The 26,043-nt window shown below is 38.1% G+C and overlaps 1 protein-coding gene and 2 long non-coding RNA genes across 3 annotated transcripts; 2 read left to right on the top strand and 1 right to left on the bottom strand.

Annotated features, from left to right (window-relative positions):
- Window positions 1–2,080: 2,080 nt before the first annotated feature.
- On the top strand, window positions 2,081–20,662 carry LOC128026993 (protocadherin beta-15-like). The gene is made up of 4 exons (XM_052614316.1): window positions 2,081–4,921; window positions 8,462–8,520; window positions 8,928–9,046; window positions 18,582–20,662. Exons 1-4 carry the CDS (start codon window positions 2,411–2,413, stop codon window positions 18,911–18,913), a joined length of 3,021 nt encoding a protein of 1,006 aa, XP_052470276.1. The 5' UTR covers window positions 2,081–2,410; the 3' UTR covers window positions 18,914–20,662.
- LOC128026994 (uncharacterized) lies at window positions 10,477–13,058 on the top strand. Its single transcript, XR_008186580.1, has 5 exons — window positions 10,477–10,575; window positions 11,575–11,690; window positions 11,840–11,924; window positions 12,430–12,557; window positions 12,678–13,058. It is a non-coding gene; the product is annotated as an uncharacterized LOC128026994 (long non-coding RNA).
- LOC128026995 (uncharacterized) lies at window positions 14,845–17,740 on the bottom strand. Its single transcript, XR_008186581.1, has 3 exons — window positions 17,488–17,740; window positions 16,539–16,638; window positions 14,845–15,825 (listed from the first exon to the last, which is right to left on the bottom strand). It is a non-coding gene; the product is annotated as an uncharacterized LOC128026995 (long non-coding RNA).
- Window positions 20,663–26,043: the final 5,381 nt, after the last annotated feature.

Below are 26,043 nucleotides of genomic sequence, written 5' to 3'. Positions count from 1 at the left end.
ACATCACAAAACACTTTACCTTAATGCCGTTTTTAAGAGCAGCGCCACTTCTTCTCCTGTGTTCAAAACTCATTCTCATCTTGGAGGGAGCCCGGTCTACAGGGTGTCACGTGATTTTCGTGCATCTAACCTGGACATTGCCCTTGCCAAAATCGGACCAACAATATGGCAAAATCATTTACTATGGTGATAAGCATATGGTGATTTTTCTTAAGTATTTAAGTATTGAAATTGAAATACTCTAAATACACTCCCTCAAAATATTTTGTTACAAACTACATTTAAATTTTTCCACACCTGCAAAATACAAATTACAAAATACACTAAAGTAATTAAATACGTATTTAAAATACATTTAATTGAAATACTGCCCATGTCTGGGATACTTATATCTTGCGCTTTTAAAATAAGTCTAAATTTTTACTTTTTGATTTATTAAATGTACATAAAAGCAAGACTAGAGATATGTTAATTTCTTTAATATGATTGCATTGCGGTTTTTACCTTTAGGCCTATTGCCTATGTTTCCAAACAATCGAATGACATAAATATTATGTTAGTGAAAGCTGTCCTATTTTTAATTTTAAAAGCTATCAAATGTATTCAATACAATATATTTATATAATAATGTATCAATTAGGCTAATATTTAATTGTTGCTGAAGAATTTAAAATAGGCTGTTCACTGACTTGTTATGTAAAGTCGATTACTCATTGGTTAGGCTACTTCTGTTTTTTTTTTTTTTTTTCCAAATCTCAGTCTCATGGCCGTCGGGGGACCGTACCTCGGGAACAGTCCAAAGTGTTTTCAATGCAATGAGATATTGCTCTTTTGTCAGTCAATGATTTGTAATCTTTTTTAGGCTGGTTTCGGTATGAATCTTACGACACATCTAATTAATTCCTGGGGTATCCGTAAACGCTGAGTCTCAGTAGGCAATTTATTAACTTTTTGAAAACGTATGCTTATATTTTTAGTTTTTAAGTAAGAAAATCGACTCTTCTATGCCTCTTCGTTGTTGTAATGCCTCAAGATGAACAGCAGGTGGCGCTCAAAGATCATTTATAAAACTCTAAACAACCAAATAGCACAAAGGATGATGATATATTTAATAAAATAGCTTAGCTTGCGTTTAATGATAGTCCCCCCCCCACCCCACACACACCAACGAATGTATTTCTAAAAGTATGTTTTACATATTTTATTGGAGACCTATGCCGCTTTATTTATCAGTAATTTATTTATCATTACACTTGTTATAAAAAGTACACTTTACAAGTACACTTGTCACTCTTTCTGAAGACACGATTCGGATATGTCGCTTCAAAACAATAACTTCCACAATCCATAATCTCAGAAGATCTCTATGTATCTGTTTTGTTGCATATCATAAAGAAAATATGTCAGTAATACCCAGCTGCTGCTTGAACTACAATCTGGTTAAGTATCCTATCCGTGTTCTTTGAGAAATTAAAAAAAGGTCGGGAATCTGTCATCTTAATCAACAAGGATACATTTATTTATTTATTTGCGTAAATAATAAGTAACCCAATCTGCATGACTCCTCTCAAGAGGGTCGCTAGTGTATTAGAATTACATACTTTTCAGAAATGCAAAGTTACATTACCATATCAGAAATAAAGTATTAATTCGTTGATTAACTGTCTCGCTTATGTCAGGATGATTGCGTGCGAATGGTAGTTCGTGAGATAAACGTGACTGTACAGTAATTATGCTCCGTGCTCTCAAGCCGCCGTCCGCCACGCGCGCGCACACACACACACACACACACACACAGAGATGTTTGTTTTTGTGAAAAGTGGGGACATCCCATAGGCGTAATGGTTTTTATACTGTACAAACTGTATATTCTATCGCCATTCACCAACCCTACCCCTAAACCTAACCCTCACAGGAAACTTTGTGCATTTTTACTTTCTCAAAAAAAATCATTCTGTATGATTTATAAGCGTTTTGAAAAATGGGGACATGGCTTATTGTAATACCTGTGTCATTCCCATGTCATTATACAGAGTTGTGTCCTGATATGTCACAAAAACATGCCCACACACACACACACACACATACACACACACCTCCTTCTCTCGTCTCACACACTCCTCAAAGCATCTAACATACTGGAAAATCAAAGCGCTCGCTGCTCCTGCTCACACACTGCCTGCGCTTAGCGCAAAGCGCACAACCCAATAGAGTTTCCCTGTTTTCTGCGAATTTCCACTCTGTTGTAAATCGACACATGCACTTTTTAGATTATTTTTATTCCACTTTGGATAACAATGCAAGCGTGTATTGTGTACCTAAATACTTTCCCAAAAACTGTTTGAATCTTTCACAACTGAACATGAGAATTCTCTGTGAAAGCAGATGAAAATAGCAGATTTTTAGGAAGATGGACCGGAGGCTTCCGAGGAGGCGATGGACGTTGGCAGGGCAGATTGTGTGTCTGCTCCTGTGTGCGTGCGCACTGGACCGGGTTTCGGCGCAGATTCGCTATTCAGTTCCCGAGGAGTTGGAGCACGGGGCTTTCGTTGGAAATATCGCAGAGGACTTGGGCTTGGACGTAGCCAAATTGTCTTCACGGAGATTCCGGATTGTATCCGGGGCTAGAAAACAATATTTAGAAGTGAATTTGGAGAACGGAATTATGTTTGTGAAAGAGAATATCGACCGCGAAGAGCTGTGTGAACAAAGTCCCATTTGTTTCTTACACTTGCAGGTGGTCATTGAGAACCCCTTGGAACTGTACCGGGTAGAAGTGGAGATCTTGGACGTGAATGATAACGCTCCCAGTTTCCCGTGGAGCGAGTTTAATCTGGAGATCACGGAGTCTGCTGCGCCGGGCTCCCGGTTCCCGCTGGAGAGCGCGCAGGATCTGGATGTGGGCTCGAACTCTCTCCGCTCGTACTTACTGAGCGCCAATACACACTTCGTGCTAGACATTCAGACGCGTAACGACGGCAGCAAGTTTGCAGAACTCGTTCTGCAATCGCCGCTGGACCGAGAGCAGCAGAAGACGCACGAGATGGTGCTCACGGCCGTGGACGGTGGCTCCCCGTTGCGCTCGGGCACGGCACAGATCACGGTAACTGTGCTGGACGCGAATGACAACGTGCCGGTGTTCGACCGCTCCGTGTACCGGGTCAGCCTGGTCGAAAACGCGCCTAGAGGCACGCTTGTCCTCAAAATGAACGCCACGGACCTGGATGAAGGCGCAAACGGCGAGATCACCTATTCGTTCAGCGGACATGCGCCTCTGAAGGTGCGCGAGCTTTTCAGCATGGATTCTCACTCGGGTGAGATCCGGGTGAAGGGAATCGTGGACTACGAGAAGGCCAGCGTGTACGAGCTCTACGTGCAGGCGAAAGACAAGGGTCCCTCTGCCATGGCCGTGCATTGTAAAGTGCTGGTCGATATTCTAGACTTGAACGACAATGCGCCCGAGGTCATATTAACCTCTGTGTCAACACCTGTTCAGGAGGACGCGCCACCGGGCACGGTGATAGCTGTGATTAGTGTAATGGACCGGGACTCCGGAGAGAACGGAGCTGTGGATTGCCAGATCCCCGGAAATGTCCCGTTCCAGTTGCACTCCTCCTTTAAAAACTATTACACACTAGTGACCAGCGAGTCTCTCGACAGAGAGTCTGTCTCGGAGTACAACATCACCCTCACGGCGCGAGATCTTGGCTCGCCTCCGCTGTCCACCAGGAAGACGATTCTGGTTCAAGTGTCTGACATTAACGACAACCCGCCGCGCTTCATTCAGCCCTCATACACTCTATATGTGACCGAGAATAACGCCCCGGGGGCTTCCATTTGCTCGGTGACCGCATTCGATGCGGACTCTAATCAGAACGCTTATTTGTCCTACTCCATCCTGGAGGGTCAGATCCAGGGCATGCCGGTGTCCACTTACGTCTCAATCAATTCTGATAACGGCAACATCTACGCGCTGCGGTCTTTTGATTACGAGCAGCTCCGGAACTTTCAGATCCGCGTCCAGGCGCTGGACGCCGGTTTCCCGCCGCTCAGCAGCAACGTGACCGTCAGTGTGTTCGTTTTGGATCAGAATGACAACGCGCCGGTCATCCTGTCCCCACTGTCCAAAAACGGCACTGTTGCTAATGAAATCGTGCCCAGGTTGGTTGACGCTGGGTACCTTGTGGCTAAAATCACGGCGCTTGACGCGGATGCTGGGCAAAACTCTCGCCTGTCATATCAGATGCTGCAGGCGACGGATCCCGGGCTGTTCAGCGTGGCTTTATACACCGGGGAGATCAGAACAGTCCGCCGCTTTGTAGACAAAGATGCCATCAGGCAAAGACTTGTCATACTTGTCAAGGACAACGGGCATCCGCCGCTCTCGGCCACCGTGTCCATAATTCTGTCGGTGGTGGACAGCGTGCCGGAGTCGCTCTCCGACTTCGGTGACCTCTCGTTCAGCCCCCAGCCCCCGTCTAACCTCGCGCTATATTTAATCGTGTCACTAAGCACCATCTCGCTCATCTTCCTCGTGGCCATCATCGTCCTGGCGGCCGTGAAGTGCTACAAAGACCGTGACTCCCTCGGCGGTTACGCGCTCTCCTCGCTCAGTACCGCCTGCTGCAGCTTTGAACCGGAGCCGCCCGCCGAGGTGTTCAAAAAGTCTAATCTCAACCTGCAGATCTCCAAAGTGCCCACGAACTGCGTGGAGGTAAACAGCAATCCTGGAAACCTCTCTCAGACCTACTGCTACAAAGTGTGTTTGACGCCCGAATCTGCAAAGAGCGACGTTATGTTTCTCAAGCCTTGTAGTTCCGGCACACCGAGAAATAACGCACCGAGAGGAGCGGATAACCTGGCGCTGAGCTCACAGAGCCGCTGCTCGTCCGTGAACAACGGAGTGACTACACCGAATGAGGTAAAACTGCATTCATCATCAGTCTTAAATATTAACTTGCTCTTTGAGCTTGATCATTTTATTATATATATATATATATATATATATATATATATATATATATATATATATATATATATATATATATTTATTTATATATATATATATATATATATATATATATATATATATATATATATATATATATATATATATATATATATACATGTTATGTGTGTGCACATAAGTGTGAAATATGTTGGTGAATGAGGTGAATTGGCTATCGAAAACATGCACAAAGAAAAACTGGAGGGCGCTAATTCTTTGACAATAAATATTTAATTCCTCTTGAAGTCAATCAATGACCTTGATTGAGAGTGAACTAGCGTCTCTAGACAGCAGCATCTTCCAGAGAAACCGAGGACAAAGTGCATCTTTTAGCACTCTATCCAGTTCTTCATTTATACTCTCTCTGTCTGTCTATATATTAATCTCTGATAAAATATTTCAAAACCTTAAAGAATATTAAATGTTTTTTTATGCTTCTTTGTTGTTGTGTGTCTATACTTCTTTGTTGTTGGTCAGCTTAAAATATCAACGTGGTCTGTCTCTAACCTTTAACGGGATAAGCTTTTTAGTTCTCCTCTATTGCATTTAGGCACAGCTATTCTTTGTCAACTGTATATCAAGGGCACGCGCACACACATACACAAGCTTATTATCCAGTACACAATGGCGCAGACTGGTTTCTTCCATAATGGGGCTGGGGAAATGAAAGCATTAGGGAGCGAGCTGGAGCCGATGGAGACGTGTCGCGCCTGTAGATTCTGCCACTTTGCCCTCATAGAACGAGAACTGGAGAGAGAGGAAAAACTGTGTGTGTGTGTGTGTGTGTGTGTGTGTGTGTGTCTTGTTAATATCCACTAGGTGGAAACGTCAGGCTGTAAAATGTAAACGTGCTCGCTTCCGTTATTATTGATTTGTCAGGGTGATCTTTTGGAGAGCCAGGTGTGATCTTGCCTTGGGTCAGTGAACTTCTTATAGCTTGTGAAGAATAAACACGTCCATTGAGGGGACTGTAACCTGCAATGTCCATACAATCTGTGGACCTTAGGTCTCATATAGAATATTCATGGAAAAGTCTGTCCTTTTTCATGACACACACACACACGCACACACATATATATAAAACCTAACCAGGCAGGGCCGTGCACAGACCTTTTGAGGGGCATGTGCTGAAACTGAAAAAGGGCACCCCCCCCCCCCCCTTTTTTTATATCAAGATTATTTATTAAGCCTGCATAAAAGGAAGAAATGGTCACATCTTCATGACAAATTCAATAACACAAAATAATAGTCTCAAAAGCTTTAGATTTATTCACGATTAATAACAACCATAATAATAATATTAGATAATTAGATAATATAGATAAACAGGGTTTTAAGGGCTTCTTTAAACCTAATACAACAGCAACCTTCTGTGAGCCATGTATCTGGCAAAAATTTTATACTGTGGTGGACCAGGGATGTTGGTCTCTTGAAGGTCTCTTATTCACTAAACTTTCCCTAAAATAAGCCAGCAATGAAAAAATAAATAAAAATAGTGTGAAAAGTACAGTTGCAGTGAAAAGCATTTCTGAAGGATCACGTGACACTGAAGAGTAGCTACTGATGTAATGATGCTGAAAATTCAGCTTTGATCACAAAAATAAATTACATTTTAAAATATTCAAATAGAAAACAGTTATTTAAAATTGTAAAAATATTACACAATATTACTGATTTTGCTGTATTTTGGATCAAATAAATGAAGACTTGGAATGAATCATGAATTACATTCTGTATGATAAAATATAAAGATTTCATTGATCTTCTCAATTTTTTTTTTTAGTTACTACTACATTACTGTAGTAAAACCATGTTTTACAACATTTTATACAGAGAGTATACAGAGAGTATACCATAACATGATTAGCCTAAATGTTAATAAATTAAGTGTATCAGCAATCATAAATCAAAGAATAAATTTCTTAGAAATATGTTATCTAGGTGCCGAGGATCACTCGTCGCTTTGTGTTAGTTCCAGTATGAAACAGCGGGGGCGCACCTGTTATGATTTTCCGATGGTAAAAACAAATTATATGTTGTTGTATTACTTATCAATATATCATTTTTGACCAGCGAATGTGTGCAAATGTGATTTTTTTTTCTGTCCGTCATTAAAACGGCGACGGCGCCTGCCGCTGCGGGCATCACATTACATTTTCATCTACAGGTTACAAACTAGTTTTTTTAGCTATATAGACGGAGCGCTCAGTTTTTCCTGTGGTAAAATGCATTTGGCCAAATTAGCATTTTATAAAAGATGAAATGCAACTGTATGCACAGGCTGTGTTGGCTATGTATTGGCTATGACTAGATGGCAAATGCTAGCCCTCTCTTTCAGGCGACGTCCCACATGTCTCAGTCAGTGAGTCAGTCAGACATCAAATAAATAAAATATGAGCCTTTATAGACAATGTTTAGTAGTACTTATTCAAACAACAAGATATTTATTTACCCTTCGCAAAACTTTGTTCAGCTCAGCTGGTGTCTACTGTGCGGCTGCTGTGGAACTTCAGTTGATTCAATGAATATAGAGGGGGCGGAGTTATCAGCTTACTGACAGCTTGAGGATCGAATAAGATTTACACAAGCTCGTTTTAAGAACTTTCATTTGGTAAAACAGACAGACAGACGTAAAGGGTGACCAATAGCATTGATAAAAAAAAAAAAAAAAAAAAAAACACCACCAAAAAAAGGGCACTTCGGAGTGTAAGGGCAAAAAGGGCATGTGCTCTGCACAGGTTGAGCCCTACCTGTGCACGTGCCTGTAACCAGGTGTAGAACTCCTGCGTGCTGTCAGAGCTACTTACAGGATTTCTTCTGGGAATATATTAAAGCTGGAAATTATGTATAAATCCACCTGCTGCAGAGGAGAATGCAAACGCACGGGACTTTCCAATATAAAACGAGAAATGAAATGAAATTTGTCGGACAGTTAAATGCGTTTTCAAAATTAGTTTCTTGCCCCCTGCGGTTTTCTTTTGAAGATTAAAATCATATGTCGGTGTTCTAATTTTCTACGCATGGTATTTTGAAGAAAGGTTTAAATAATAAGCTTACATGGCGCTCTCCTTATGAAAGTCTCTAGGCGAATTAATAGAGCGTGGGATTCATGCTTTCTCTCGTTCTTTGTCATGGAATAAATAACACCCCATTCTCCTCCTCCTCCACCCCCGCTGCATCTCTGAGGATGAAAGAGAAGATTGTGACACCAGTCATTGCTCAAGGCACCACTGCTCGGAAAGAAATCACGTGCAATTCACACTTTTGGCCACAAGGAGGCATACAAGATTCCTTTAATGCCTGAGGAATATCTTTCAGATCTGTAGCAATTTTTTATACTTAAGTGTTTCGAACCTACATATGTGTTATAAACAGGTATTTCGTTTAAAATCTGATTTTTAAAAAAAATATATATAATTTTTATAATTATTATTATTGTTCTTTGTGTTGCAGTTGAAACAAGCAAACACTGACTGGGCCCTAAACAAAAATCAAACCTCCTCTCTGAAAAGGTAAAACACAGGTTTACTCGTCTCTGAATGGGAATACACCATCAACTTTGTGTTTTTAGTTAATAGTAACACAATATATTACAAACTGATGTACTACAAAGAAAATCTAAGTGTTTCCATAACTCAAAATATTGCACATGGTGCTAATAGTGCCCTGATCATGTTAAGATTCATATGCATGAATGTAAAAGCTAGAAGTAAAACTCTTACAAAATAACTTTTACATTTTAGAGGGATAAAGTATTAAAACATATGAACTGTATTTTTGAAGATGACGTCAGATGTTCCCAAAATGAAATTTTGTCATTTAGAGCTGGAAGGCAATGATCTCTCATGCATGACATCTGGAGTATCAAAATATCTCATTACATCTCAGATTGGCGTAATGTTTCATAATCTGTTTGCAGTTGTAACTCTATAAACATGGATGGCACACTGATGAGAAAGGCAATGCAGGCTGAACCAGAGAATTATATGGGTCAAATGGCTGCTGGACAATACTGGACCTGGGGAACCCGCTCAAGAGGTACGGCTATACTTGAAATTATGACATATTTATTTCTTATTGTAAGTGAAACATGGTATTCAACAAGGAAAAGGTGTTGGACTTGCTAAAGGCATTGCTTCCCTTAAGGCCTAAAAAAGTAACAACTGGCACATGGCCATATCTCCTTGCCTTATCATGTTGTTAATGTGGTTGTTTTGTGGTTGTCATGTTGAATACATTTTTGAAGCCCAAATGAGTAAAATTTCAGAATTTAAAAAACACAAGTGATATTAAGCCTACAGAAAATTAGCAATTTTCAGTACAAGATGTCAACCCATTCTCACTCCAAAGGCGTCAAAAACCGAAGCATGGTCAAGCGCCCCTAGCGTCACTTTTATGACGCCAAATGTGCCTCTCGGCGTCGACTATCGAAGCACTACGACCTTCATTGCTTTCAGTGGGAAACTTTTGGCGTCAGAATTCGACACGAGGACATGAGATGTTTATCGCTATGAAATCACGTTCAAGAAGTCTCATTCAGCACACATCGCGCGATACTTGCTATCAGTTCCACAGTTTGGGTGAGTAGTCGTATATACGCTCTTTTAATGCCTTTTATCAAATGTATTCTGTCTTCTTTATTAATCAGATTAGTGCCATATGTTTAATCGCTGTATTATATCGGTCATCCGCGGCTGTCTTTGAGTTTCATTGCGTTTAAATAAATGAACACAGCTGCTAATTAGTGTGATTCAACTCTATCTGTCACGTGACGTGCCATAGACCTTCGATTCCGTTTTATATTATTATTAATTTCAGGATCAATGATGTAAGTTGTATTTGTAGTAAAATCATGGTAATCACGACACAATAATAAATGAAATGTGAAGTTAAAACACAGTAAATGGGACATTAGTAACTGTAACTGTAGTTTTACTATGATATATTAATAATCAATACAACAATACAATAATCACCAAACCAGCTATGTTTGTATCACTGTAATGCTAGTGTTTTTATGTGCTTTTATATGACAGATATCACAGTAATCATGTGTTCTGTACCATGCTTTTAATACCTTTTAATGTGAATCCAAAAAAAAAAAAAAATCAAATTAAAAATAAATAATAAAACATGTATTTTTCCATCTTGCAGTTCATTCATATCAGTTTATATATATATATATATATATATATATATATATATATATATATATATATATTTTTTTTTTTTTTTTTAATATATATATATATTTATTTTCATATATATATATATATATATATATTTATTTATTTTCATATATATATATATATATATATATATATATATATATATATATATATATATATATATTTATTTTCATATATATATATATATATATAAATATTTTGCTCACAGATCATTATTAACATTCTGTATATAATTCAATTTTATTTTCTCTCCCCTTTTTTATTATTTATATTTTTAGCTGAAAAGACGTAAAGGCAGTCAGCCCAGTGGTGTTTCTGGAGAGGGATTCCTTCAGAAATGGAGAAGACAGAAAGCTGCGGAGGCAGATATTTGCAGCAGTAAGTCTGTGATAGTTTGTCTCTTTTATCAAAAATTCCTGCTGTTATAATTTGTACAGCATTTGTTGTTTCTTAAACTGTTGCACTGTCCAAATACCCACACTTGCCATCTTTTCACTTGACCACTTGATTACTTATTTGACGTCTTTCCTGTATTTGGCCTAGTGTTCAAGTGAGCATGATAACCACAAGTGTGTGTCAAACTTTTCATGACCTGATGACTGTGTTTCCCAATCCTGATCCTGGAGAACCCCAGCACTGCACGGTTTTGGTGTCTCTCTTATCTGCCTTGGAGTCTTCACTGATGAGCTGATGAGTTGAATCAGGTGTGTTTGATCAGGGAGACATCTCAAATGTGCAGTGTTGGGGTTCTCCAGGACCAGGATTGGGAGCCACTGCCTTATGGGACACTTATGTGTTTAAAGAGATTTTTAATATCTAATTATCAATATTTCACATACTGTACATTGGACAGCTTTCCGTGACCTCTTGTGAGATCTCGGCAAAAAGTCTGACGATTTATTCCAAAACATGATGCATGATGGGATACACTAAGCTTTGTATAGCGCTCCGGAGCAGTATTGGAGAGGTTTAGTGTGTGTTAAGGACGCTGTGCTTTGGCATTATTAAGACCGGGGACAGTCTTGTGCACACACTGTCATGTACACACACTCTCAAGTGGCCAAGACTGCAAGTGTGGGTATCTGGACAGGGTCAAAGTCTTAAAAATGATCCCTAAACACATCACAGTCTTAATAATCCAGTTTAACACTTGTATGATATTGTACAAGCCCCAGGACGGTCTCATCTGACACTATCAAAGAATTCATATGACTATAGCTTGTTATTAATTACTTGCTTTCAATAATGAATTCATTTAACATTTAATTATACAGCATCTTTACAGAGGTGTAATGTACAAGCTGCACGTAATTAATAATATGTCCTTCCTTCTGTCTTACAGGAATTTTTTCAGATAATGCTGTTCTTCTTTTTCAGGTCTAAAATATCGAGCTCAACAGCTATTTTAAGAGCCAACCCTCACAAACCTTCCTAAAACCTAAAAGAGCTATTACTGAGTCTCAGCGAATCTTGCCATGATCAGCTCTTCCCAGGTACATTTGTACATTTGTTTAGAATATTTTTTAATCAACATTTACTCATCAAATGCTCTGGTCTGAATCTTACTTTAAATTAACTTAATTATGTTTAATGAGCAATATTAATTGCACACAGAGTAAGTAGAGATTTTCTTGTTTCACAGAAGAGAAGGAAGACCAAGGAAATGATTTGCTCAGGATGAGAAATGAAAACGGCCATCTTGTGCTCAAACAAACAGAAGTCCACTGGTATGTGTGTGTTGAAGCAATGTTATACAACATTTTATGATGATCTCTCACAGAACTGGTCATGTCAGCCTTGATTTCGTTTTATACTATTACAATTACAGCATGTTAGCAAAGTGTGACTGGACATTTTTAATATTATGTTTTTAAAAACACACCACCTGTTTTAAAAGCAGACAAGTATCATGAAATTGGTTTAGTTGATATAAACACCAATTGACATTATTTCATTGTTTTGTAAATGTTATGTTATAAATTGTGAATTGATAGTGGATTGGTTTGAAGCCAGGCCTTACACTGCACAGACTAAAACACATTTGTGAGAGAAGTCAGGAACTTTGGAGAAAGATTCTAGAGGAAGAAAACACATTTACTGCAACAACAGATGAATTCTAGAGTCTCTGAGAACTGCACATGCTAATGTCTCATGAGCAAGACCTTTGCTTCTGTAACTTTTTCTTAATTCTTGCAGAATGACATATTTATTGCAGTATTTTTATTTGTACAGATGATCTCATCAGCCAAATGAGGGGTTTTGACCAAGTGATGCTCTTGAAAGGAGAGAAAGAAGAGGATGTGGTAAATTCTCTTCAGAGAAAAAGCTTCTCAAAAGGTCTTAAAGCAGCTTGAAGAATGGTAAGTGTACAGTACTACAAGGGTCATAGTTGCTCACCCTGCTAAAACCACACAGAACATAAGCTGCGCTCTCTGTCCATTAAACAACTTCTTCTGCATTGTGTGTTTCACTTTGACCAGGTCTGGGATGTTAGGACTGAGAGATCCTCTGGCTGAGAACAAGCTACACCACATCAGTGCTGGACATCAACCACAAACTGTTTCCAGACACGAGAGAAGAAGAACACGATGGGGAGATGAAACCAGTTTAGATGTGATGATAAGGAATCATTATTTTCTGGAACAGTATCACATGTCTTATATGTATCACATGATCTGTATCACAGTTGACTGAATGGGACTGTGTGACTTTTAAGGACATTTCATCACTCATCTGTGTGAACTGATTTATATATGAGGTTAATGTATTTTTGATGATAATTATTTTCATTGAATCTTATTTGTCTTGATGCTACTTTATCAACTTTATAGTCTATGCTTCAATAAAATGAAAATGGTGAATATTGTGTTCTGAAGATTCTTGGTAAATACATCATTTTACTAGGTAGGCTCATATGTGTTTATTTTAGACTTGGAAAAACGACATATTAATTATTGGGATTATTTTTTTATTTAAGACATGAACATTTTTGATCGGATTAATAACATCTGGGACATCAGTACACCAGAAAGTATTTTTTTATATTTTAGTAACAAATATGCACATTTTTTTGTGAAATACAGGGAGTTACAAGATTAATTATTCTGCATTACAAGATGGTGCCATGGGCTTTATTGTTACAAACACTTAAGGGATAACTGAGAATGTAGCAGGAATGATCAACGTGGATCTTGTACTGCATTAAAACCAAGAGCACACACATTACTGATGTCCAGCACATGAGGAGCAAGAGACAGGGGTGAGAGGACATTTTTACACTGATTTCGGCTAATTAGTTATATATAATGCTAATATATATATATATATATATATATATATATATATATATATATATATATATATATAAATTAATATTCTTAGCACTGCATGAATTTGTCCTTGTGTAATAGTGAAGTATCACAATGTGTATACATTGTCCTTGATTACTGCTTTACAGGTGGGGAATAGATAAAGGCAAGTTGTTGCAGGTTCATCCATTATATTTCTTGCCATTTACTTCAAAAATCAAAGAAATAATCTATTATTTTCATTATTAAATCATTTCTTTCTAATTTTTCCATGTTTCATCAGATGGCCTCACAATGTCCTGTCAAAAGGTATAATAGCCATGATGAATAGAATAGAAAACAGAGGACTGTGAAAACTGTCAGATATAAATGTGACTCAGCTCAGATTGTTGTTCATGATGAGGAGAATACATATATGTAGGTTTTACTGCCCTGCTACCCCCAGGGGCCCAGTAGCACCCCCCGGAAGAGCCCAAAACTGTGCATTTCAAATGGCTGTAAATCAGAGTGCAATTAACATATCAAAGAGAAAATGGGCAGGATTATTACTTATGCTATGCTGATAAAATAATGTTGAGCTCAGTTTTCAGAAATAAGTGGAAAGCTGGCATAAAAGCATTTTAAATATTGCTCACTGTAAAATATCACATTTCAGCCTGCCTCTCAAATATATCACAGATGTTTGCACAATAAACATATTTAGATATCCAGTTTACCTTAAAATAAATAATTTATTTAGTTTCGTTAATAAAAAGTTTTAAACTACATTACCCACAAGCCTCCGTCGTTCTATCTATAGAAAGGCAACACTAGGGGGCTGTTTTTTGTAGTTCATTGAAGTTATGCTTAGGGTTAGGATTAGGATCTCGCTAAAGATGTCATTTTTCTCAAGATAGCAACACTTCATTGTTGACTTAATATATTACTAATGTGATGATAGGAGCAAAACATACTTTTTAACATGATGCGCTGTTTAATATGGGTTAAAAGATAGTCCAACCACAGACTGTCCTGAAAAGTCATAGCCAATGACATCTAAGCTGAGCAGCAGCGTCACACTTCCTTATCCATGTATGACAGATGTCTTTCGTTTTTCGGCTGAAGGGATAGATTCGGTTAACAATAGATTAAGCTTGCTACTTATTAGATTCGGTTTTATTAACGTCTTCACCTTCCTCCATTGTTCAGCTTGACAAAAATTGGGCAATATTGATGTGCACATGCCCAGCAGTCGCAGTTGTATCCAACAGATAGATTCCTCTCATTAAATATAAGACACATTTTTAAGATTTGTATTTTTTATTTTTTTTGACCAAAGACAAATATATTTACTAATCAAATGACGTGCTTCTAAAATTTACATTGTATATTACATTGTGTTTTAAAGTTAAAATTGTTCACATTTGTGTTTCTGTGATTTACCATTCTCTACCATTTGAACCCTAGGAATAAAAACAGAAATTATAAATTAATGAATGAATGAATGAACAAATAAATACATAAAGCATAATAAACATGCATATTTTTGTAAGGATCTTCCATTATTTATTGATATGTCAAACTCATTTAAAGACAACATGCCCAAATTACTACACTGCATCCTCTGTCACCAAGCTCGTTTTTGCCACCATAAAGAATAAAAAGGCAGTTATGTTGTAAACATTAACTATTTTCAGTATGCAAATGAAAATGCTTTTATTAAAAAACAAAACAGTAAATACAGTATGTCTTTCAGAGAACACTGGAAAAAGATCAATTTTATTAAAAAAATTAAATTGACCAAAATGTTATACAACACAATGTAAATGTTTCAAACTCACAAAAAAAACACCATGAAGACATGCATGTCAAGTGTGCAATATCATCTTTAAAACTCTATCAGCACAGCATCAAATAAACACTGATTGTCTGAACAATGGAAGACAGAGAAAGTGTTCAGGAAAACAAACACCTGCTAGCTTTGACATAACATCATGAATTCACTTCATGACTGGAGCTAGGGGATGACTGTGTATGAATATCTCCTTTACTAAAACTTAATTAAAGTCTAAAAAGTTCACTGTATGAAGCTTGAAAAAGAGAACAAAATGCTTTATCAATACGAAAAATACTATTTTTAACTATTGTTTTCATCACTGGTTCTGTAATGTATTCATTATGAGCTTATAAATAAAACAAAGTTACATCTTCTGCAAAAATCTAACCACTGCAAAGTCTAATCACTGATCCAGGGACCATATCTGTGTGTGCGGGGGATAAAGAGTTAACGAGGTGAGTCCTTGTGCGTGATGGAGAACTGCAGTGTTATCCTCAAACAATCCTGTAAAACAGAAATATTACATTACATTCAACTTATACATTACACTGTGTTTTGTTTAGACCATAAAAGCAGCCTCTGTAAAGATGCTGTAAAATTAAATGTTAAATGAATCCATTATTGAAAGCAAGTAATTAATAACAAGCTATAGTCATATGAATTCTTTTGATAGTGTCAGATGAGACCGTCCTGGGGCTTGTACAATATCATACAAGTGTTAAACTGGATTATTAAGACTGTGATGTGTTTAGTACAGTATGTGAAATATTGATAATTAGATATTAAAAATCTCTTTAAACACATAAGTGTCCCATAAGGCAGTGGCTCCCAATCCTGGTCCTGGAGAACCCCAACACTGCACATTTGAGATGTCTCCCTGATCAAACACACCTGATTCAACTCATCAGCTCATCAGTGAAGACTCCAAGGCAGATAAGAGAGACGCCAAAACCGTGCAGTGCTGGGGTTCTCCAGGATCAGGATTGGGAAACACAGTCATCAGGTCATGAAAAGTTTGACACACACTTGTGGTTATCATGCTCACTTGAACACTAGGCCAAATACAGGAAAGACGTCAAATAAGTAATCAAGTGGTCAAGTGAAAAGATGGCAAGTGTGGGTATTTGGACAGTGCAACAGTTTAAGAAACAACAAATGCTGTACAAATTATAACAGCAGGAATTTTTGATAAAAGAGACAAACTATCACAGACTTACTGCTGCAAATATCTGCCTCCGCAGCTTTCTGTCTTCTCCATTTCTGAAGGAATCCCTCTCCAGAAACACCACTGGGCTGACTGCCTTTACGTCTTTTCAGCTAAAAATATAAATAATAAAAAAGGGGAGAGAAAATAAAATTGAATTATATACAGAATGTTAATAATGATCTGTGAGCAATATATATATATATATATATATATATATATATATATATATATATATATATAAATATATATATATAAATAAATATATATATATATATATATAAATAAATATATATATATATATATATATATATATATATATATATATATATATATATATATATATATAAATAAATAAATATATATATATATATATATATATATAAACTGATATGAATGAACTGCAAGATGGAAAAATACATGTTTTATTATTTATTTTTAATTTTTTTGGATTCACATTAAAAGGTATTAAAAGCATGGTACAGAACACATGATTACTGTGATATCTGTCATATAAAAGCACATAAAAACACTAGCATTACAGTGATACAAACATAGCTGGTTTGGTGATTATTGTATTGTTGTATTGATTATTAATATATCATAGTAAAACTACAGTTACAGTTACTAATGTCCCATTTACTGTGTTTTAACTTCACATTTCATTTATTATTGTGTCGTGATTACCATGATTTTACTACAAATACAACTTACATCATTGATCCTGAAATTAATAATAATATAAAACGGAATCGAAGGTCTATGGCACGTCACGTGACAGATAGAGTTGAATCACACTAATTAGCAGCTGTGTTCATTTATTTAAACGCAATGAAACTCAAAGACAGCCGCGGATGACCGATATAATACAGCGATTAAACATATGGCACTAATCTGATTAATAAAGAAGACAGAATACATTTGATAAAAGGCATTAAAAGAGCGTATATACGACTACTCACCCAAACTGTGGAACTGATAGCAAGTATCGCGCGATGTGTGCTGAATGAGACTTCTTGAACGTGATTTCATAGCGATAAACATCTCCTGTCCTCGTGTCGAATTCTGACGCCAAAAGTTTCCCACTGAAAGCAATGAAGGTCGTAGTGCTTCGATAGTCGACGCCGAGAGGCACATTTGGCGTCATAAAAGTGACGCTAGGGGCGCTTGACCATGCTTCGGTTTTTGACGCCTTTGGAGTGAGAATGGGTTGAAGATGTATGTTCAGATTCAAGGTTCAAACTTTGAATGTATTTTATTTCTGTGCAATAGTGAGGAATATTTTACTCTGTCCTCTGTGGGTAAATGAGACATTACTTGAAGAGACTTTCATGATTTGTTTGGCAACATATATTATTCACATTAGTACTTCCAATGTGTAGATGATTAAGATTTGAAAACTGTTTTTCAAAGCAGACCTTTATGCTTACTCAAGCTGAATATATTTGATAAAAAAAATTAAGTAAAAACAGTAATCTTGTGAAATATGATTACAATTTTAAATAACTATTTTCTATTTGAATATATTTGAAAATGTAATTTATTCCAGTGATGATAAAGCTGAATTTTTAGCATCATTACACTTCAGTGTCACATAATCTGTCAGAAATCATTCTAACATGCTGATTTGCTGCTCAAGAAACATTTCAGTGTTGAAAACAGTTGTTCTGGTTCACATGTTTGTGAAAACCATGATACATACCATTCAAAAGTTTCGGGTAAGCATAAAAATAAAAAAAAATCTTAGGCAATTAGGCACATTTGTTTTCAACAGTGATTTAAAATTTCTTGAGCAGCAAATCGGCATATTAGAATAATTTTTGAAGCACCATGTGACACTGATTACTGGAATAATTATGCAAAAAATTCAGCTTTGTGTCACAGGAATAAACAACATTTTGAAATATATTGCAATACAAAATATAGTTATTATAAATTGTAATAACTTTTTATAATATTACTGTTTTTACTGTATTATGATCAAATAAATGCAGCTTTGGTGAGCAGAAAAGACTTATTTTCTCTCTCAAAAGCAAACTTTTTGTAACACTTTCAGAGTATCGGATGCACTCTCCAGCAGGTAGTGTTTCTCAGAGGGCCTGGACTCCTCACTACACACCCCAACACAAACCCACACACCAACCACAGCAGCAGCAGCCCACGGCACAGGTCCGCCCGGACCCTCCGCTCGACTACCAGCACAACGTCTACATCCCTGGCACACCGTCTGGCTTCTGCACCCTGCAGCCTAGATACCGCAGTGAGCTTGACGTTCACAACTCTTTCTCCACCTTCGGAAAGAAACGTAGGTTCATCTCGCCCAGCAGCTATGACCCGTGTGATGACATGGGGACAGAGGTCATCAACAATGACTTATATAATGAATAAAATAAGACAAAAGGACCTATGCTGTGATGATGAACAAAAAAAAGTGACTTATTACCAAAGCATTATTATGTAGTCTCAGCCTCAGATGGACCGACATAGTCCATTCATTGACCATCTGATGCATATTGCACATGCAATGCAACTTCCGTTAATTTATGGAAGAAAATTGTTTTCAAATAATACTAGATATTATTTATTATGATATTATTTTCAATGGTTTTGCCATAGTTTGCCTGGATTGTGCTTCGAATTTTTGAAAGTTATACAGGAGTGGAACTGTATATCCCACTTTGTATTCTGTCTGTGAACTTGTTTACCAGGACAGAAATTGTTCTCACAAAGCCTAAAAACTAACCTCCCCCAATTTCCTGCAACCATTTTGCAGAGATTTTTAGAGTGCAACAGTGCCATTTTCTCAGTGGACTTGTTTCCAGAAATGTTTTTCCCATTCACTTTTTTTCCATAAGGATTAAAAATAAAGAGTCTTCACTAAAATGTTTTAAGCCATAAACCAACCAAGCAGTTATGAATTTTATCACAGCCTTACCGACTTTGATTTTGAAGCCAAAATGTATTTGAAGATTGAACAAAAAGTCAAAGTAACTTGATTGAACTTAATAACTTTAATGAGAATATATAGGGCAATAAGCTCATAAACTGTTTGGAATAAAAATCTAATTAAAAATGATGGAGAAACTATTGATTTAAAGATGTTTAATTTATATTTAAAGATTTGGTAACACTTTCTATGAAGCCCGTATTTATAATACATTATGAGGGTATTCTTTAGGCATTATAATGAATGCATAATGTTTTATAAAAACCTCATAATATGTTGTATCATCTCATGGATATTCATAAGAACAGTTTTAATATATTATAATATTAACTTATTTGTGGTTATAGCTTTTAATGATTTATAACACAATGAACATGTTGCATCAACTTTTACAATGGTAATACTTTTCATAGTTATAATGTATTATAAGTCTCATATCTTGCCATTTTTCTGATGCTACTTTACTTAAAGTGATCAAAGTCCACATATAAGTAGTATTAATAATATTAATAATAAAAAAAAAACTCAAACAGCCATACAATCAGATATCAGATCAGATGAATATGTAAAATGACACATTTGCTTTTGATTATTTGTATTTGTATTGATGGTATCAGTTAGAAAGCTGTTGATAAGTAACTCTGTAACTACATGTCAACTAGTAGTCACTGGAGTATTAGTATATCTGATACTGTAAATATATGATAACACTTTATTTTGGTGGTCAACCAACAGATAAACTGACTATAAGTGTCTTTGCAAGTATGTCAGTTTATTATACCATACTAGATTCGACCATTATTAAGCATATTAATACTCCAATGAGAGTTAGTTGGCATGTAGTGGCACAGTTGTTTATAGTTGATTGATTAAGGGGACCATCAAAATAAAATGTAACCATATAAAACATTGTTTTTTTTTTTTTTGTTGGAGTATGAAACTCACATCAGTTAATTAACATTTGCTCCACAGGAAACACTCAAATACATCTAACCACTCACAAGTTGTAGTAAGATACTGTGCAGATCCTAAATAAACAATGTCAAGATATGGTACAGTCCATTATACTGTAAATGAAGTAGATTTAATATAGTGTTAATTGTGTTATAAATAATCATACTCTTAAACTTATAACCAGAAATATATAAGTATTATGATGTATTATAATTGTTGTTATGATTATTCATGAGTTGATATAACATATTATATATATTTTTTTTTATAATGCATTATGCATTCATTATAATGCCTTAAGAATAACCTTATAATGCATTATAAATTCAGGCTTCATAGAAAGTGTTACCAAAGATTTATCTGCATAATTATGGGTTTTTGATAGTGCTTTCATAATGATTTATTGCGATTAAGCTCATCCAAAATAAGTTTGTTTACATAACGTAAGTGTGTGTACTGTTTATATTTATATGTATATATAAATACACACAAATACATATACATATATATATATATATATATATATATATATATATATATATAAGAATTATTTACACACATACACGCATATACATAATGCATATTTCTTACAGTACATGTATGTGTATATTTATATATACATATCAATATACACAGTACACACATGTATTATGTAAACAATATATGTTTACATACAATAAACTTTTAATCGATTTGACAGATCTAGTTTAACAGTTAAACACAAATACTTTACTTGTCACGTGACCAAAATTTTATGTCACAATGCCGCTATGCTACGTTGGTTCTGTCACCGCTCTGTGCTCACACTCACTCAGACGTGCACTTTTCACTCACATTGAGTGTTTGTGGTACATCATTCAGACCTGCTCGTATTTCATACTGTCTGCTCTGTCATTGAAGCCCATTGTACTTAACTACAGAGGCTCTGTTCCTCAGGAGAGGAGAGTCTGGCTGTTTTCAAAGAACTTGAATTAGTTAAAGGGAGAGGCGAGATCTTATGATCCCATGGAAATTTGCTTGTCCTGTAATATGAGGGACTGAATAAAACTTAATCTGTATTATTATTAGTATTTGTAATTGCATCTGCTTGGTTAGTTTGACCACACCAGGCCTAAATGTCAAAGGTCATTACCACTAGAGCAACAGCGAGAAGCCTGAGATTTAATACAATATTGAATATCATTATTTTTATATTTTCCTACTGTTGTTACGTTGACAATCATTTCAGCCAAAATGTGATTATTACCCCCACCTTTTGCACATGGTGTGAGCATATAAATCAATACAGTGGTCATTATGTGGAAGAATTATGGGTCAGGAGAAGGTGGATACTCACCAAAAGAAAATGATTAATTCAATATGATAACTCATGTAGGAATGACTGGATCCACGTGCATTTAGACACGCATTACTGCCTCATACAAGATAACAGGATGTGAAAATCCATTTGTTCCAAATATGTACATAAAAAAATATGAGAATTAAATTTTTTTTTTTTCTGCAATAAAACGGTGTTGTGATTCATATTTTTATAAGGGATAACTTGAGGGCATGAATCCTACAAGACAATTGCTTACTGGATACTGTGCGATATACACTGTACACTGTTTACTACTTGTAAAAATAGTAAAACTGTATGCAATTTATATCAATAAATGATTCAAATGGTAAGTATTCATTTTCAGCATTATGACATGAACTTTCATGGTAGCGGAATCCAGATATTCTGGAAATATATAGTTTTGCAGTTTAATTCAGTTTTGCAGCTTGAGTAAAATTATAGATGTTAAAAATCACAGGTTACTAAAATAAGCTATTTTCAATATGTCATCTGTGTTCAGTTTCAAGGTCCAAACTTTGAATTTCTTTTATTTCTGTGCAATAGTAGATTAGGAATATATTACTTTTATGTTCAGCCTTTTCGGTTTGTGGGTAAAAGTAGGTCTCTGGTTAACAATACTTGAAGAGACTGTACTGTTTTATTTCTTAAAGCATACAACATAAATTATGCACGGTCAAATCTCAGGTGTGAACACAGGAAATTCCCCATGGTTCAAAAATGACAAATCTCATCCAGGTTTTAGGACTAGAAACGGAACAATTAATTCCCTGGTCTTTACATAGTTGAATTAAAAGGCACAAAGAAAATCACCCAGGCCACTCTCTCATGCACAAGAGTAAACATCGCAAATGCTAACATATGCTAATGAGCTTCATTTTTCCTCCCACCGAGAATAGACTTGGTTCATCAACTAAACAAACACAAAACTCCATCGTCTAAATATCATTTGAATTAAAGATGGGGAAACAGACGAACCCGGAGGGGGATCGGGCTCCCCCTGAAAATGCCACACCTGGACACAATCTCTCTCTCGGGCCTTTCCATTTTAATTTCCCAGAGAAATGAGTTCAGAGTGTCAAAAGATGAGTATCGCCCAGTAGAGAGGGGTAATTAGGTTTGCTGTCTGTCCTTTCAGATTACAAACACTAATGAAGAAACGGTCTCCATGGCGCTAACACACTTCTCTAAATCGAAGTTCATCTCTCTGAGGGCCCGTGGACCGGAGGTGAGGAGATGAGCAATTTAGACATGTGCCTCTCTAGACTACAGATCAGGCATTAGAGGAGCTCCGTTTATGCAGCAAGGAGTCACATTCAAACAATGACATCCTTTTGAGAAGTAGGAATAATCTGTGCCAAGAAAACTTCAAAACTTCACTCATGAATATTAATTAGGTGAGTAGGCAGCAGTCCTAGCTGATTGGCTGAAACATTTACATATATTGTAAATGTTTATTATTATTATTATTATTATTTTTTTTTTTTATTAATGATTATAATTAATTTGTTATGTGTAGTTTAACTTGAATTTTAAATTCCCAGCACTCTGGGAACAGCCTATTCATTCAGAAATTTCTTTCTGTGTCTTACCCTCTCGCTTGAGGGTGTCAATGATGGCCTTCTGGACAGCAGTCAGGTCGGCAGTCTTACCCATGATTGTGGTTTTGAGTAATGAACCAGGCTGGGAGTTTTTAAAAGCCTCAGGAATCTTTTGCAGGTGTTTAGAGTTAATTAGTTGATTCAGATGATTAGGTTAATAGCTCGTTTAGAGAACCTTTTTATGATATGCATGATCTTTTCATGATCTGGTGCGCCAGCTTGTACAAAGGGCGTGAAAGCAGACCTCCTTGGTGGTTGATGTAAAAGACCACCGATGTGTTGTCGGTGCTCACCAACACATGGTGACCCCTTAGGTCTGGGAGGAAGTGCTTCAATGCACGATAAACTGCTAGCATTTCTAGACAATTGATATGCCATGTTAGATGGCAACCACTCCACAGACCACGGGCAGGGTGGCCACTCATGACTGCACCCCAGCCGGTGAGAGATGTGTCCGTCGCTAGTATTACACGGCAACAAGGAGCTCCCAACACTGGGCCCTGTTTCAAGAACCAAGGTTTCTTCCACATGTCTAAGGCACGGAGGCAGCGCCGCGTGACCTTGATAGTGCGAAGTCGATTGCTACTTCGGGGAATTCGGGGAAAATCCCTTGGTCTTGAGCCACCACTGTAGGGGTCTCATGTACAGCAGGCCAAGAGGTATCACATTGGACGCAGCTGCCATCAGACCCAACAATCTCTGAAATAGTTTGACAGCAAGTGACTGGCCTTCTCTGACTCTCTCGACTGAGATGAGGATTGACTCGATACGAGCAGGTGACAATCGTGCCTGCATCGTGGTCGGATCCCATACTACGCCTAGATAGGTGGTTCTCTGAACCGGAGAAAGTACACTCTTCTTGGCGTTCAGTCTCAAACCCAGCTCCCCCATATGTGCGAGAATGACATTTCGATGCCGAGCCGCAGCCTGCTCTGACTGAGCTAAAATCAACCAATCATCGATGTAGTTGAGAATGCGGATGCCCTGCATGCGCAGGGGACCAGTGCCGCGTCTACACATTTTGTGAATGTGCGGAGTGAGAGTGCAAGGCCGAAGGGAAGTACTCGATATTGGTAAGCTTCGCTCCTGAAAGCGAACCTCAGAAACTTCCTGTGTTGTGGAAGGATGGATATGTGGAAGTATGCGTCTTTGAGACCGGCCCCCAGAGGGCGCTGAGGCAAGACGGGCACCGTGAACTGCGGTGTGTACTTCTTAGCTTCAATAACTGCCCTCAGATCTTGTTTGGGCTTAGAAGACCTCGGCCGAGAGTGTCGCTGGGACTCTCGTTCCCGACGCGGAGGAGCACGAGAGGCAACACTCTGTTTTTGGGCCTCGCGATACGAGGAGCTAGGGTGCGGCTGGGGCATCTCCCGCCCAGATGCCCCAAGAGAGCGACGAGGGAGGAACTTATGGAATCGCTTGTTTGCGGGCCTCCTGAAACCTGTCAATGACGGAATTGACTGCGTCACCGAACAGGCCAGTAGGCTGAATCGGGGCGTCCATGAGGCAGACCCTCTTTCATGTCGGACAGGGTCAACCACAAGTGCCTCTCCGCGGCCACCATAGCTGCCATGGACCGCCCAATTGCTCGGGCGGTCTCCTTGGTGGCGCGGAGGGAGAGATCAGCGGTCCTTCTTAGCTCTGAAATATCATGGGACTTGATCTCCTCTCCCTTGTCTAGCTCTTTAAGCAGGTCTGCTTGGTACGCCTGTAACACCGCCATGGTGTGCAGACATGCACCAGCCTGACCTGCAGCCGCATACCCTTTGCTCACCAAAGCCAATGTTGTTCTGAGTTGCTTTGAGGGCAATACCAGGGCCTTCAGAGACGATGCCGCGCAGAGGGACAGATAGCTTGCGAGCGTCTGTTCCACCCTGGGCATCGCGCTATAACCGTGCTCTCCCATCCCCACCACATTTCCATAATAATCAGATGAGGGGATTTAGAGGCGGGCAGAGAATGGCGATCTCTTCATGCAGGTCGGGAAAGAATGGAAGGCCCCGGCTGGGAGGTGGCTGACTCGCGGCGCAGGAAGCGTTCATCGAGTTTGCTTCGCTGCGATTCGGTTGTTTTTTCGGCGGGCCAATCAATGCTCAACTTGGCCACCACGCGAGTGACCACCTCCAAGAACTCCTCATATTGCGGCGAGTGGGGTGGCAAATCCCTGTCGACCGACTCCTAATCAACCTCCTCGGAGGATAGAGGCGGAGCGTCGACCCCTCTCCCTGAGTGAAAGGAACCGCAGAGCGTGCTTCCAACTCTAGGGATTGGGTGCCAGATCTGGTGGAAGTGGAAGGAGATAGGGACTGGCCCGTCTCCATTCCCTCCACCAAATCCACTTCCGAACCCCATGAGTGCAGCCGCCGTTCTGCCTCGGCAGAAGCGGGACTAGCACCACCGGGAACGATGGCGAAGGCCCCCTCCTCGAAGAGGGCCCTCCGGGAACGAAGCATCCGCACCGACATATGCTCACAGTACGGACAGTCGGTCCCCTCGAGAGCCGACTCAGTGTGCTTCGCTCCCAGGCAAACCACGCATAGGCTGTGTGTATCCCCACCAGTTATATATCGCGGGCAGGGAGGAACACACAACCTATAGCGCGATTTGGAATCGCCATCAGAATGCTTTACTTTCGCCTTGCTCTTTGGCATGTCTAGGAACTCTAACTGGACTGACA

This window comes from Carassius gibelio, chromosome A14 (assembly GCF_023724105.1).
Source record: "Carassius gibelio isolate Cgi1373 ecotype wild population from Czech Republic chromosome A14, carGib1.2-hapl.c, whole genome shotgun sequence".
NCBI classification, from domain to species: domain Eukaryota; kingdom Metazoa; phylum Chordata; class Actinopteri; order Cypriniformes; family Cyprinidae; genus Carassius; species Carassius gibelio.
This window is presented reverse-complemented; position numbering and strand designations above follow the sequence as displayed.

Excerpts from the sequence above, each read along its gene's own strand:
- LOC128026993 (XM_052614316.1), top strand. The coding sequence starts at position 2,411 with ATGGACCGGAGGCTTCCGAGGAGGCGATGGACGTTGGCAGGGCAGATT. Across the intron at positions 4,922-8,461 it reads GAGTGACTACACCGAATGAG|TTGAAACAAGCAAACACTGA; the intron begins GTAAAACTGCAT and ends TTTGTGTTGCAG. Across the intron at positions 9,047-18,581 it reads CTGGGGAACCCGCTCAAGAG|AGTATCGGATGCACTCTCCA; the intron begins GTACGGCTATAC and ends TAACACTTTCAG.